This window comes from Anneissia japonica, unplaced genomic scaffold (assembly GCF_011630105.1).
Source record: "Anneissia japonica isolate Jap-2015-1 unplaced genomic scaffold, ASM1163010v1 scaffold288121_len269371_cov247, whole genome shotgun sequence".
In the NCBI taxonomy this organism is placed as follows: Eukaryota; Metazoa; Echinodermata; class Crinoidea; order Comatulida; family Comatulidae; genus Anneissia; species Anneissia japonica.
The window spans coordinates 123,716-139,582 of NW_022752873.1; the positions used below are offsets into that span (position 1 = coordinate 123,716).

The 15,867-nt window shown below is 36.1% G+C and overlaps 5 protein-coding genes across 5 annotated transcripts in view; 3 read left to right on the forward strand and 2 right to left on the reverse strand.

The window, feature by feature from the left end:
- Positions 1-2,158, forward strand: part of LOC117122390 (tetratricopeptide repeat protein 1-like) — a gene marked incomplete in the record, with an annotated part of 11,746 nt that extends 9,588 nt beyond the window's left edge. Inside the window, 1 exon segment of the mRNA XM_033267941.1 lies at positions 934-2,158. Coding sequence (XP_033123832.1) covers positions 934-1,128 — 195 coding nt within the window.
- A 780-nt stretch (positions 2,159-2,938) lies between these two features.
- LOC117122392 (sepiapterin reductase-like) lies at positions 2,939-5,173 on the reverse strand. Its single transcript, XM_033267942.1, has one exon. It carries the CDS (start codon positions 5,028-5,030, stop codon positions 4,233-4,235), a length of 798 nt encoding a protein of 265 aa, XP_033123833.1. The 5' UTR covers positions 5,031-5,173; the 3' UTR covers positions 2,939-4,232.
- On the forward strand, positions 5,155-11,207 carry LOC117122393 (protein TEX261-like). The gene is made up of 6 exons (XM_033267943.1): positions 5,155-5,310; positions 7,118-7,197; positions 7,880-8,033; positions 8,689-8,756; positions 8,993-9,110; positions 9,410-11,207. Exons 1-6 carry the CDS (start codon positions 5,241-5,243, stop codon positions 9,523-9,525), a joined length of 606 nt encoding a protein of 201 aa, XP_033123834.1. The 5' UTR covers positions 5,155-5,240; the 3' UTR covers positions 9,526-11,207.
- On the reverse strand, positions 10,675-14,368 carry LOC117122389 (ankyrin repeat domain-containing protein 53-like). Its single transcript, XM_033267940.1, has 4 exons — positions 13,915-14,368; positions 13,476-13,675; positions 12,622-12,786; positions 10,675-12,458 (listed from the first exon to the last, which is right to left on the reverse strand). The coding sequence occupies exons 1-4, from the start codon at positions 14,212-14,214 to the stop codon at positions 11,609-11,611; spliced, it is 1,515 nt and encodes a 504-aa protein (XP_033123831.1). The 5' UTR covers positions 14,215-14,368; the 3' UTR covers positions 10,675-11,608.
- Positions 14,369-14,598: 230 nt separating this feature from the next.
- Positions 14,599-15,867, forward strand: part of LOC117122367 (enolase 4-like) — an 8,494-nt gene continuing 7,225 nt past the window's right edge. Inside the window, exons 1-3 of the mRNA XM_033267918.1 lie at positions 14,599-14,696; positions 15,297-15,416; positions 15,679-15,849. Coding sequence (XP_033123809.1) covers positions 15,404-15,416; positions 15,679-15,849 — 184 coding nt within the window. The 5' untranslated portion in view covers positions 14,599-14,696; positions 15,297-15,403. The remainder of the gene's footprint in view (positions 14,697-15,296; positions 15,417-15,678; positions 15,850-15,867) is intronic.

The window sequence follows — 15,867 nt, forward strand, 5'->3', positions numbered from 1 at the left end:
TTTCACCCATAAGATCAGTGGCAATCCAGCAATGAGAGAAAGGAGAGCTCGATTGTTTAACACTTATTTACACCAACCATGGTGGGGAGGAGGTGGGTGTGGCGGCATAATGTTAATGTAATGTAATTAATATTACATACTATTTATTATCTCAAGATTCCCCTCAGGATAGATTATGTTTCATTGTTGACATGACACTATAGTGTGGTTTCTAATTGAAATTACATCTTTCAAAGCAAATCTAATTTATTTTGCCCATTTGGCAATTGCTTTGGAGAAAATTTATTGCACATAATTAGACAATAATGCTAATATTGACATTATTAATTTTTTATATATTTACATTTCATTGAAATGAAAACAATACAAATAAGCTTTCCAGTTTTTAAAGTATTAGACAATACTACATTTGATTTTTAAACAGAAGATATATTTACATAATTTAATTTAGAATATATTTACATTGTAAGGAAATTAATACAAGACAATGAAGTTATCCAGTTTATAGAGGGAAATAATTAGACAGGTGGCAGGTTTGCGTGTCCTTCCCACTCCAGTATAAAAAGGGAAGAAATTGGACAGCTGGCAGGTCTGCTTGTCCTTCTCACACCAGGATAAAAAGGGAAGGAATTGGACAGGATATAGGCGTGAATGTCCTTCCTATTTATGGACATAAAATAAGACTTTTCATAGACCTGCTTGGAAGTGTACTGTCTATATACAAAAGCTTGTGTTAAATAAAAATCTCAACTCGTCTCTCAAATTGCTACTTTTGCTTGACGTACTGTTTGTTGGAATGGTATGGCTCACGATGTTGAACTATATTATTTATTACTCATATTCCTATCAATTATAATGATTATTTTTAAACAGTATTTATTAATCATATCAATAATAAATGTGAATTTTAAGATTAATATCTTATTCTTGCAGCGGTTACCAAATCTTATCAAGGAACGCAATGAAAAATTAAAAGAGGAGATGATGGGCAAACTGAAGGATCTTGGAAATATGGTGCTACGTCCATTTGGTCTCTCAACTAGCAATTTCCAATTTAACCAAGACCCAAACACAGGATCTTACTCAATGAACTTTGTACAAAATGCAGGAGGTAGCAATGGAAAGTGAGAACACCGATGGTCTATTGATTATGGTTGAAATAGCAGTTGAGGGATACAGTAAGGAGCTTTCACTTTGTGCGACGATGTGACCAGAACGGAATCACTCATGCGTGACCCTCCTACCTGGCGTCCTACGTTCTCTGCATACGTAGATTTGGCCAAAATGCGTTCCAGAATCTACTCGACGAGGTGACCTTAACGTTCCCGCATGCGCAGATGACTTTTAGTGACGTCATTATGTTCTACGTCCTACCGTCGTCGTGCAATCGAAAGCTCTCTAATACCCTATCAAAGAGTATAGAACTGGAATTCTATACTCTTTGACCCCATTTACACACGTCTGATGAAGCTGCCCTCAACTGCCAGCGAAGCCTCTGTTGAATAAGTGATTATTAATCTCGGAGTGCTGCCTCTGAGACTAAAAATTAAGTTTCATTTCAAAATTAATATTTGCGATAGTTAAAATAATATCACATAACCTTGCAGTAGAAACATTTACTGTTATTGCTCTTTGAAGGTCATTTATTGTTTCTCATGTAATAAAATCATAAAATTATTCATAATTTTTCATAAATACTGTATAATGTTTAGTTTATTACATAATAAATATGTTCATTAAAATTATATTATCATTCATAAACATTTTATCATGATAAATTTATAACCATATTAAATATTTCTTGAAAAGTAAACAATGAAGTAACAAATATTTTCTCTAATTCTTTCCTTAAATTGTATATGGTATGATGTATACAGTACAGTAATGTTTATATTGTGTATACCTGATGGTTGAATAAAATATCATTCAGACATTTCATCATGTACTGTAGTAAGTTCACAATCATGTTAGACAATCACAAGAAGAAATAAACATTAAAGAGTAAATTGTTATTATATAAAGCATAAAGTTTAGGTAAGAGCAATATTTCAAAACTAATATATAACATATCATGTCATGTTTTATATCGTCATTATGGTTAACTTGTAATTTTATTTTAAGGTAGATCATTAAAAATTTTGCACTGCATACAATGAGTGTTCTTTTCCTTTTTTTGATTTAGTAATACTGTACTTCAAAATATAATGGTCTTGCTTTGACCTTTTCTTATGCACTTCTTTGTATGCGTGTATAGACCAGGTTTTGTAAACAGAAAAACTCTGGTTTTTTTTCAGTACAGTATCAAATGCTAAATGATAAGGACAACTTTTTAGAATTAAACTCAGCAAGTCATTACAAAATACAGAATATTTCTATTGAATAAAAACCACAGTGGAGCACCCTCTTTGCACCTCCTGGTCAGAGTGTGTTATGACCCTATTTTTTCAGTGTAATGTTATGCAAATTTGATATAGCCTGTCTCATATTTTTTGGCATCCATGATTACTGTAAATGTTGTACTATTTGGTAATTGGTTTGCCCCTTTTGTCTCCTAATTTTATTTTCCTTTTTGTAATGCTTTTTATACAAATAAAGATTTTAAAATAGTAAACACAGAGAGGTCATAAATGAAATACCAAGATAACCAAGTGATGACACTACATTATGTCAGGGCAGTGGCGGCTCTAGGATATAATTTATGGGGGGGGGGCCTAAATATTTATGGGTGTAACTATAGCGGGCAGCATTATCTAAAGGCCAAAGGCCCGATCCGGGAGATGTCCCCTCTTCCCAAAATGAGATTTGTTTTTAAATTGGGACTTCTAGATGGCCGGAAATGACTGGGATGGGAAAACTAGGCCTATTTTTTTTTTGTGGTCCGACGAGCTTTGGCCGCTGGGGGGGGGGGGGGGGGAGGGGCGGCACTTGACCAGACCGATGGGGGATGAAGCCCCCCTGTTATGCAAAATAGCTCTTCATTCATTGTTTTAACCGACATGTAATACAAATTTTTTTTAAACACCTATACCAATGTTTAAATTTGGATCTGCCTGCTTTCTTTATTTTCTGTTGCCTCATTTGTTTTTTTAAATTGTGGTAATCTTATTTAGGCTACTAGTTAATAATTAAATTAACTGATGATCCAAAAAAGCCTCCTTTTAATTGGCTTAACAATGCTAATGATAATAAAATTAATTTTATAATTTGTATCTTAACCATAAAGCATAATATTATTTTTAGCTTAAATTGATAGAACACCAAGAATTTCATTTCATTTTTTTTATTTCACTCTGTAGCCTTGGGACCAAATTGCAAATAAATTGCAGAAGATATTGCAGACATAATACAATAAATACTATCAAAACAAATACCAAGAACATAGCCTTGGTCATATAATGGAGGGGGATCATGACCAATAACAATATAAACCTCCAAGGGCTTGACGTTGGTAGAGTTTAGCTTTAACAGATGTCCTTTGCACTAAAATTAAAAATTATCCAGATCATGCTGAAGTGAACCATTTTCACTCACACAACAGGTATAGAGAGTTAACAGTTGAAGGTGAAACTACGCCTGTTAACTGCAAATTTGGATTCTCTAGCACTGACTATATTATCTACACATATTTCTGGCAACTATTCATGGCATCATTGTCCGTGTCATTATCATAATTTAGAATATTACTTATAAGGCCAAGTTTGGTGTCCTGTAGTACTTCGCCTTTTAGAGTAAGTTGAATAGCTTGTGGCCAGTTAAATGGGGGGTTACCCCAGTGTACTGGTTCATACAGCCCCAGTTGTGGACAGACGAGACATTGTACAAGCTAGTCCACACCTCTAACGATTTGAGACTTCAGTATAAAGCGCTATAAATCAAACTATATTACACTACAAATAAGATGCTTGCCTTCCAATCCCAGAGTCTAATTGCTGTTACATAAAGTAACATATTAGTTTTCATTCCCTAAGTCTCATATAATGAGACCATGGTCCACAGTATGTATAGCATCTTGTGTGTATAATTATGATCTAAAGGGATTGCCAATTAGTAAAGTGAGCAGGTTCACTGATTGGCATGGTGTGCTAAAAGTTTAATAAAAAAAGTAGCGAGACACATACTCGGACAGACTTTTTTTCTAAGGAACCTCCAAATCCACGGAATAATAAATCGTGGAGGAATTGATTTTTTTCTTAATCAAGAAGTAATATTCTAAACCATGTTTTATTCAAAAATTAATCATAATAGTCAATGTGTGCACCAGATATAAACTCATCCCTTTCCAAAATAGTTAGCAATTTGGCAACGGTGTCTTCCACTTTGACAGCATTCCCCTCCTTGAATAATTTCATCATCATGTTACGTACACTATCATCTCCAGTTTCTGTTGCGATCTTATGTAACATATCTGTGTTGATGGGTCCTGGAGCATAACTAAGAACTCTAACACTGGTATCTTCTTGTGCAAGAACTCCAAAAAGCATATCCCTAGCGGCTTTGGCCACGCAGTACATGGACCATGTAGCAAAAGGTTTGACGGCTGCCAAGGAACTTATCTGAACTACAGTTCGCCTTCTACATTGAAAATTCGTAAAAACGGTTAAGAATCTTGCAGTAATTAGATGAGCAGATGTGACGTTTTCGAAGTTACATTTTTGCAATTGCTCGGCATCGGATATCTCACAAATTTTCTGGGATATATCTCCAAGAGTTCCAGCATTGTGCACTAAAACCGCATGTTGAAATCCTGCTGGTTCAACATCGTTAAAGATGGAGCCGATTAGTGTTTTCAAGTCGGCAGAATTTCCTAGGTCGCCAGCTACTATTTTGACACTCACCGCCGGTGAAACACACTCAATGAGTCGTTTGGTTTCAGCTAGACACTGGGTATTTCTTGCTGTAATGACCATTTGTGATTTCTCTCCAACTTTCTGTGAAAGTTGTACAGCAATAGCACGACCTATTCCTCGGCTTGCACCAGTTATTATGCAAAACACTGGAACACAGAAAACTCCGGTTTTTGATGAATCCATAATGTTATTAATAACAGACTAAATTATTAATAACGGACTACTTACTAATTAATGAAAAAATGCTGTCTCTGCTGGGTGCCGCTGCCGAGCTCAAGACGATCGACGTAGAGCAGCAGCGCTGCCTCTACAATTTTATGGGAACACCTCCCTCTACCGTCTACAGCTTGGTGGTGGGGAGCCAAAAAAACGACAAATTATTAATTAGGAGAGATGTGGTTTTTATTTATATTAAGCTGGGTTGCAACACTTGTTCAAGTATGCTTCGTAACCTTAGCTTTAGGTATGCATTTATTTTCAATTATTATAAAATTACGATTTTGTTGGGCCTAGTGTATTATTAATGATGCTAGGCCTGCAGTCCATATCAATCAAGGCAAGCGAAGGCCGCATCCATGCCAATGAAGCCTGGAGTGGAGGCCTGGCTTGTTGTGTTAATGTTGTGTTGGCGTTGTGGGTATTCGGCGTTGTAGAGAGCATTTGTTCTAGTTTGTTGTACTAAGTACTATTTATACAGGCCTACGACTTGCCCGACTCCAGTGTAGTCTGGGCCTAGGCCTAGTAGTAGAACTATTTGGGTATATTCAAAGATTAGATAAAAACCGGCCAGTTACCAGTACGCAGGATTTTTATTGGGTGGGTGCGAATTTGTAGAAATTGGGGGCGCGGGGGAGGGGATCCTGCTGGGATCGAGGGGGCGGAGCTCAGGCATTTTTGATAAATTTAGGTCTTAGTTAATCAATTTGCATATACGGTTTTCATTGGCAGATCTAGAAATTTGAAGAGGGGCCAGGGAGAGACTTTCACAGATGGAGGAAATACCACCTCAGCCCCACTATGGTTGAGGATGAGGGAAGAAAATTTATGACCATGGCACCTTCAAAATGGCCAGAAATTGCACTCTTATACAATTTGAATATCATTTTCTTTTTTCCCTATTTTTTTATTTCTTTTTTTTTATTTTTAAAAATTGAGGGGAACTAGATTCAGTTGGGCTTCTTGAATCCCCCACTGTCAGTGGTGGACTTATGAATTTGATATAGAGGGGGAAAGGGAAGGAATTTTACAGTTTGAGAGTCGATGACATTTTTGATAATTTGAGGTCATACTTAATCGATTTCTGAAGATGCATACAGTTTTAGTGGCGGATCTAGGCATTTGATGAAAGGCCAGGGAGGGATTTCATGAATGGAGGAAATACCACTGTCAGTGGCAGATTTAGGAACTTGATATGAGGTTGGGGGGGGGGGAAGGAAGGATTTTACAGATTGAGAGCAATGCAGTAGCCAGCTATTGGGACAGCCCCACACAATTTTTCTAATGGGTCCACATTTTAAAAATGGGTCCAAATTATGTAATTTCATGCATAAGGTGAGTCCACTTTATGAAAACAGATTTCTGCTATTTAGCCTAATATTTTACCCTCGAAAATGTGGACGTTTTTGGTAATTTGTGGGGGGTGCGTGTGCACCTGTCGCACCTAATCCCCCCCCCCCCCGAAATATAAAGACATCATTTTGAATTTATGCATGAATTATTGCTTTTTTAATTCAATACGGATATTCTTCAAGCATGCTGTTGTGCTTTACGAAGATTGCAAGACTGAAGTTTAAGCCAAGGAAAGGGCCATGCCAACTCCACCAGTCAACACCTCAGATTTACGTTGTCGGAACAATATCCACACTCTTTTCAAATTACCATTGCAGCGGTTAGTTATTGTTCCAGGACCAAAATAGGACATGAGATGAGATTCTGCGCACATCAACTTTTGATCTTCAAAATAATTTTATTCCAAACCTTAGGGTGATGGACGGGAAGGGTGGAGATGATATTTACACTAATAGTTGAAATGTAGCTTTGTGGTTAGCGTTAAGATGACTGCCTTCCAATTTTAGGGTCAGGGGTTAAAATCTTGTCATAGCACAGGAATTTTTTTTTTCTCATGACCTAAAAAAAAACATGTTTTTCTCTTATTGTTTGCAATTTAAAACCCCTTGAATCCACCACTGCCATTCATTATAATTGGCTGCCAATATTTACATTTTCATACCAGAATAAATAATACTGTACTGTCACCTTTCTACCAACAGCTGCTGGTTTGTACTACCTTGCGGAGCTGGTAGAGGAATACACAGTAATGGCAAAGAAAGTTATCAAGTGGCTTATTATTGTAAGTGGACTAAAAGTGGATGTCCCACGTCTTCATGCCTTGATGATTCACAGCCAGTCGCAGGTTGATGAACACAGGATATTTTCATTTATAGCATTCATAGAAGGAAAGGATGAATATTTTCTAACCAAAATAACTCTGGTGGAACTGCTTCTTAAAATGCGTAAACTTTACTAACATTGTAATGGACCTTTGCAGAATGCCAATCAAACTTAATAACTGACCAATCAGGGATACATGTGTGTTGTCCAACAAAAGCATGTGTTTACATACGTCTATGCTTTTTTTTGGGACCATAGCAACGGTATCTAAGGGGACTGGGCCTAGCAGAAAGGTCCATTGACAGCTGACAGATTCATTAACTTAAAAACAGTCTTTTTGACTATTTATACAATATTTGTGTCAGTAGAGGTGGTGGAGGTGAATATAAGGACTAAAGTGTCACCTTCACTCTGTCACTTAGATGCTTCGTTACAAAAGGTTGAAACATATACGTTGATAATTTTTTAATAAAGCCAAAGCTTCTTTCCAAAGTTGTCCTTGCAAATTAAAAAAGCCAATTATATTTTAAATCCAGGTGACACCTTAGAATACCTACTGCATAGAGTCATTGTTACATTTGCCGTATACATACCACATACAGCATTTTTTTTTAAATGTTGCTTTATGTTTGTTTTTGCAGAGTACCGTATGTGTTTACATAGGATTGATTCTTTTTGAAGACATGCCAAAATCATTAACTCTCACAGGATTTGCCTCTACCTGTTTTTATTCCTTACTTCTCTCAAACTTTCCATATATTGAAGTTATGTCACCAGTTTTCATTATCAGTTGCAGTAAGTATTTGAAATTCTAACATATAATAAATTTTAAGTGTCTATTTGATGGAAATTGTTATGAATATTTCATTCATTGGATATAAGAAAAATAGTTTTGAGAAAACAGCTTTCAAAGATTTATAAGTCAATAGTTTAAGGTGTGTACTGTATATTTAATATTAAGGTGTATTATATTTAAGATAATTTTTCAGTTATATTTATTGATTATTGTTATTGTTTATCTAGTACTAAACACTGAATTCTGTGATTCACCTAAAATCCTGTCATGCGGTGCTGTGGGAAGTGGGAAGTTTATCATTCTAACCTTTGATGTCCGAGTCCCTTTTTGAGTCTTGGGCAAGGCAGAGACCCTTGTTGTCTTAGTATATGATGCTTGGCCATTTGATGTCCAAGTCTTTTTAAGACTTCAGCAGAGTGAAGTTGTTTTCATTCATGAAGATAGTATTGATTTGAGTCCATGAAATTGGGATTGGAAGGCGAAAATGTTTTGCATTACTACATCCATTAATCCTGTGTCTCCTACCCATGATCCCCACTGGAATGAATTACGTTGTACTAAGGGACCTGAACCTAAAAATAATTCTGTAAGTTTTTAGTACGGTATTATAAGTAGCTTGTTATTAATTATATTTCTTTTTACTTTTGCTATCAGTTATGCTGTTTGCCAATCACTACATAGCATTCCAGCACTTCACTGAGGAATGGTACCCATTTGCCGAGGTATAGTTAAACACTTTTATTGCACTACATGTTACCAGAGCGCTGCTTAAGATGCCAAGGAAAAATTACTTTGTTTTAACCAATAAGTATCCTGCTACTAATTACAGAGAAATTGTCAAAAAATCAAACAAACCTGAGAAAACCAAGCAGAATCTTACCATATACTAGCTCTTTGATATAGAATTTATACATACTTAAAGTGGCAGGTAAAAAATTGTCATCCCTTCTCTTTGCAGGTTCTTGCTTATTTTACAATATGTTTGTGGTTAGTACCATTTGCATTTTTCGTTTCCTTGTCAGCAAATGATAATGTGTTACCGACTACAGCTACCACTGTTGGACGTGGTCAATCAGGTGGGTAGTGCATGGCTGAGAATATAAATATTCTGGCACAAGCTATATATTGTTTTGTGTTTCTTTTTTCTGTGTCGTACTAAACCTTAACACTAGTTTTTTAATTTAGACAATACAGTACTTTTCTTGTGAAGCTACCAGCTATACAGTACATCTTCCCATTTAGGAGATTTGTCTAACTTTTCTAAATGAAAAAAACAATTAATTTCAAATATCTTACTCACTTAATTTGAATTCTATAAAATCATTTTGAAATTTTTAATAGGATGTTTTTCTCATTTTAATTTTTTCTTGAATAGGTGGACAAGATGTTGTGAGCAGTTATTTTAATAAAAAGAGCAAACGCAATGGTTTACTGGCAGTCTTTGATTTTTGCAAGGAGACGTTTATTCCACAACGTGACAAACGATTCTGAATGGTTAAAAGACACTACATAAGACTTTCATAAATAAATGATACTTTTACCAGTATGACACTGGTTTAATATATAATGGTAGATTATCCTTCAACAAGCAACATTGGTAATGCCCTGTTCTTTGGATGCTTTTGTTATTATAACATGGATGATTTCAATTCTGTAAGTCTAAAAATTCTTTTGTCACCCTCATATTTTAATTGCTATTCAGTATTTTATCAAATCCTTTGTGTTCTAAACATAGTTGGAAGTAAAAACTGAAAATCAAGCTTTTTAGAGTAATTAATGAAACTAACAAATGCAATTAATTTAAATATTGTCGTTTCCTGATTGAGATGTGTTGGTAACATGTATGGAATTTTATACATTGCACTTTCCCGCTTCACAAACTTTTTTTCCCTGGGACCCAAGTTGTGATTTCCCACACTAGGCGCGACCCATTTAATAATTTGATAGTAAATTGCACAGAGACTTTTATAAGATCCCTGAAATTTGATGCTCATGTTTTAAAAATGACTACTCAATTTTAGAATTACATTATCAGTGGTGGATCCAGGAATTTGTAGGGGGTGCCAGGGAGGGACTTTTACAGAATTATAGAGGGTCTACCAACCTCAGCCTCACCATGTTTGGTGCTGTCGAAATTTTATGATTATGGCCAGCACCTTTTAATGGCCATAATCATAAACTTTAATTTGAGTTGGGATGCCTGGGTGGTGGTGCCCCCTTAAATCTGCCACTGACTATTGTCCCTTTTCGCCACAGTGGGAAAATAACTTTTAATATTTGATGCTTAGAATGAAATACAAGACTTGGGTAAATTACTTGTGTGACTGACCCAAAATCACAAAAATATAGAATTCGCTTTTTTTTGCAGAAAATATTTTTAATCTTTAATATATTAAACCATAGTTTTAGCCTTGTGGTTACCATTACATCAACCAACAAAAATACGAGAGTGGCTTTTTAGCTGCAATATTGTATGCATTTGCATAGGTACCCATTTGAAATTTATTTGGAAAAACTTACAGGTCACATGACTTTGTGTCTGTCTATAAAGTACTTGTTTTTTTCAAAAGTGGAATGTTCACATTTACACAATTATGTTGTGGTACAGTAAGTTGATATAAGATATTCATTGTGGGGATATAATAAAATATTGTTCCAATAAGGGTTTACCTAAAATACTGTTTTCAAGATGCCAGATCTGTTAAAGACTTTAAATCAACTGTGTAAATTATTACAAATGAATTAACAATCTGGTTTTTAAAAATTCTTCAAACCTGCTCACGACCCAACGCAAAAGTTGGCGACCCACTTATGTGTTGTGACCTGTAGTTCGGAAAGCGTGGCTTCAGTTCATAAATCAAATACTCTACCTAATTTGGGCCACATACATGATAAAAAAAACCATCACATAATGAACATGTTTTTTTTTAAATTTTAGAATTAGGAAGTAGTTTTCTCAATAGTTTGAATTCGAAAGAAAGTTTTTGTTGTATTACAGGGCATATTTGGATTACTGTACTGTACATATTATCTTAAAAAATAAACATCTAATATTAATTGCTTGTTTAATCTTTTTTTAAATTTTTTATGGGTTGTCAAGGCAGGTGTTCTTTAAAACTATAATTTGTGATGTTAATTTTAAAAACAAGATTAAAAATCAGATTTCTTATAAACAATTTCTGTATTTCATTTATTAAAAAAAATAAATAAATTACATAATCTGTGTGCATTATCATTTATATCACAACATTTAGCAATACAAGGGCCTTTGTAATTAAATTTGGTGTAGACAACTAATTTGGGTTGTAAGATCATTATATTTACAGTATGCACTCAATCATCAGCTCTCAAAGATCTCATCCCTCAATGAAAACATGCCTACTTACCAAAACTACATCTTTGATATCTTTATAACACTCACACGATCATACTCCCCAAAAACTTTCTTTCAATGGCCACATTCAGCACCAACTGGAAAACTATATCAATCGCATACAGTAATAAGGCAAAGATTTACAGTAAGTCTCATTTCACTATCTCTGAATAGTGAATAGCATTTTAAATATCTATTTGATTAAAGTATCTCAAAACGATATTTGTATTCTTCTCCAGTAATATTAGGAAACCTATAGGGTTTTGCGATTTGCTTCATTGATTCATAAATGTTTCTAGATTTTTTTTCGATATTTGCTTCTAAATTCAATGATTCTCTGCTCGATGGACTGACTTCTTTTTTTGGAAACATGTATGAATCCAGTGAGTTTGAGAGATGAGCATACATTTCCACCAGTGGTTTATCATCCTCTGACCAAATTTTCTTGTGCTGTTCATCAATGATGTTGTGGCACTTGAAAGTGAGGGGTCTTGTGTGTACTGATGGTTTGTCAAAAAGGACTCTCTCAATGATCTCGTCTGGTAAGTTGGGAGATTCCTCCTCGCAGTCGAATGCAGATTCTGGAGGAATGGCAGTTTTTTGTGGTGTTCCATCTTTTAGACCACGCCCATTGGACTTTCTATCTGTTGTCTTGCTGGATTTCTTGTCTGTTCCAAATTTTTGATCGAGTTTGCTGAGAAGGTTTATCAATTGAGGCTGGTTCTCATTCTTTCGAATGCTATTTGGATTTGCAAGTCCTCTTTGATCCTTTGTCACCCACTCGCCACAAATATCAATGTATTTTCTTGGTTGCTTCGACCATGGAACTGGGTTACGGTCCCTTTTAGATGGTCCTGTGCCTTTTGGTGGAAGATGTTTACTGTCTAGCCAATTTGTAAAGGACAGTTGGCCATAGAATTCTTTATTTGCCATTCTCCCATCTTCTCGATGAAGATCTTCCTTTTCTTTAAGTTTTTTCAATGCTTGAAGTTTTTCCATTTCAAGAACATCTTCCTCTTTTTCCTGCTTCCAGTTTTTTGATGAAATTATTCTAAAAAAAACCCCAAAAATATGTTTAAAAAAAGGATCACTAATGGGTGGAAGAAATCAAGAGAATTGAAGGGTTGATTTGTTTGTGATGATGGAATGTGAGGATTATAAGATGTGATGATGATAAAAAAAGATGATGATGATCTAAATGTAATTCGGTTTACCTTGCACACTTCCTATGACCCCATATTTTAGCATAGTCCAGCGGAGTATGACCTTTAGAATCTTTGATGTCTGTACGACCCCCAGCATTGATCACCAAATTGAGACACTTAACACTTCCCTCTATGGAGGCCTGGTGAGCAGGAGTCAAGCTATCTTCATTCATGCTAAGTGGAAGTACAGTAATTATAAAGATGTGAATACAATATTTAAATATGTGCTGCATCCTCCTGTGGAAAACCATTTGAAGATTGAGTGATCAGGTTGTTTACATTTTAAACAACCATTGTTTTTAACCATTTTGTGATAAAATTTATGTGGTTATGGATTTAAATTACTTTAATTTAATTATGGATGTATGTAAAGTCAATATGCGTATATCCCGATTTATCCAAGGTCAATCGACATAAACCTACGTTGTGTGTATGTATGTTTGTTTATGTTGATTGACATTGATACGAGCATGTGCAGTTCAAACTACAAATCGGGTTATTACAATATCAGCTTAGAAAGTTGAGTTAAAATAGAAAGTGACAGGGGTGAGAAGAGAGCTGAGATAAGGCATGCTTGAGGAGGATAGGAAGAAAGCAATGACAAATCAGATCTACTGTGATACACGGGGGTGTATGCCCTTGGCCTCTCAAAAAGGTTTCTACCCCCAATGTGATCCCCAACTGGAATTTTTTTAGCAGAAAAATTTCTTTGTATTCAAAAAATCATGTCATATCACCTTATTTTACCAACTAGCACCCCTCTCCCTTAGCCAGCCATCATGCCCCACCCAATCATCCCCTTATTTCAGTACTCAATGGAAGTGGCAGAGAGGAGACTTGCAGCATCATCACCCTCTACTTACACAGATGGATCAGCACCCATTTCCAGTAAGTATTGAAGACATTGTGTTGACCGCTTGCCAATCCTATTATTGATGGTTAGGTGGATGGGTCTCCAACCAGTGCTGCTTGATAGGTTCACATCAACTTCATATTTTTCTATCAAAATCCGCAGACAATTCAGTCTGCCATGTAACGCAGCTAAGTGAACTGGTGCCAAACCCTGGAAATAAAGTACAGCTTATTCAGTACAAAGAACAAACAAATAAACAATAAACAGTAGGCCTAGCCTAGTCCTAGTAATACTATCCTTTTCATGTTTTACTGTTAGGCCTATGCCTAGGCCTAGCAAGAAATACTGTTGACTCAGGTAAAACAAATGTTTATTCATCATTAAAAAAAATAAAACTAGGCCTAGGCCTACTAGGGCCTCACACAACAAGAGACACAGCAAACACCTACATTTCTATCAAAACTATTTGGATCTCGTCCGTCTCTCAACGACTGTTTTAGCCACGATGTGTCCCCAATTGAAGCAGCCATAAATTCATCTGGTTCTGAAAGAAGAGTGCTCGTAAGTTCTCGATAACTTCGTTTAGCTTCCCCGTCCTCTGCCTTCGCTTTATGTGAGAGATTCTTCGAACCACGACTCCTCCCAGCAATGCCATTTGTTTTTGTTGTTAATGTAAGTTCACTCTGCTGCTGTCCCTGGCCCTTTTGTTCATTTCCACGAGTAAGTGGTGTTAAATCGAGACCCGACATGTTTAGTAAATCTTATGACGAACTAAATTTTTTTTAAATCTAGTCATGTTGGTTTTCATAAGCTGTGTAGCATCAGCATATGAACAGAGAGAATTGCAGCAGCAGCTCATGTGCGATTTCCGGTCGGGAGACTCTTCCCTTGTGTGTTGTGTTGTTATGGCAACACAGTTCAACTTTGACTCCTTGACTCAGAATAAGCTCATATTTTATTTCTAATACTGTACTTATTTATGTATATATAAAATTTGTTTTCTTCAAAATTAAACTGTTAATTTATGAAAATGTATTAAATTGCAATTTATTTTAACACCATTTATAATGAATATAATATTTTAAGTTAATAAAAGCAATGATAAAAATAATAGTGTGTGAATATAACCATAGTAACAGCATACTGCATACTGTGTGTAGTGAGCAGAAAGTGCATTGCAACTTCTCTGATTGCAACAAATCAGTGGGGCAGGCGGCCTGAGCTGAGTAAGGTAGCCTAGATTATTATGTTATCCGGGCCTAGCTAGGTCTGGTCTACTGCTCTCAGATTTTATTAGATCTGTATAGACCAAGGACCCTTGTATAGGCCTAGACCAATCCTAAGCCAAGGAAGTATTCTTAGGGAGGCTGCCTAGGGCACGGGGCCTAGCCTAGGCTAGCAGCAGAGCCTAGGCTAGGTAAACCTACTACTAGGCTAGCCTAGTAGGCCCCTACGCCTAGTAGTAGTAGTAGTAGGTAGGCCCTGGGGCTGTTATAGGCCTAGGATACACTTTCTGGGGGTGGGGGCCTGAGCTGTCCGAAAAAGGGGGGGGGGTGCTGAGTGAGGGAAATAAGGATAACTTTAGCGCGCATTGTACCCTGAGCGAGGGCCCCAGTGACCGAGCGGAGGGTTTGGGAGGGGTGTTTCCCTCCATATTAATTAATTAATGGCCTTGTTTACACGGCAGAAGATCACCGTGATGATTGTGTTTATCAATTACATACATTTTTTGACAAAGGGTTTCAAAACAAGCAGTAAATCACACTTTTTTTTTCAGGTCAGTTGTAATCATGTGACTTCCTGGTACAATGATAAATTTTTTATCTTGTAGACGCATGACTGGAGATCATCAGTTTTACCTATCTGATAGCAATCGCCCATGTAAACAAGGCTTAGGCTGTGAGATTTTTAAAAATAAATAGGGACCTCTCTGGATGGATGGCTGGAAATGGTACTTTCAGACTTGAAAAATACTTTTAAATGTAGGCCTAAAGTTGATAAAATACAATTGTTACTAGGCTTAATACTCTAACTCGACTCAATTAGTGGCAACACCACTGCCTCAGCCAGGCTGCTGGTTTTATGCAGGGAGTCCTACCTATAGAGCCTAGGATAGTATGCTCACCAGGTTTTCATTCATGTGGTGTTAGGCCTACTTTTTTAGTTCTTATTTTTTCAATAAAATGTTATTGTCCTATATTTTCCCCCACCAGGTATCATGTCAGGTTGTGGCGCCTCTCAGCGGCATGCCCTAGAATTGTACGAGTTGAAGAAGAAAGCTGTCATTTTTTATCAGGAAAATAATGTTCCTGAAAGAATTGAAGAAATATTGAATTCTTTGTTTTCTTTCTCTTATTCACTTCTAGATTTGTATAAGAGACAGGGGCCTCACACAACAAGAG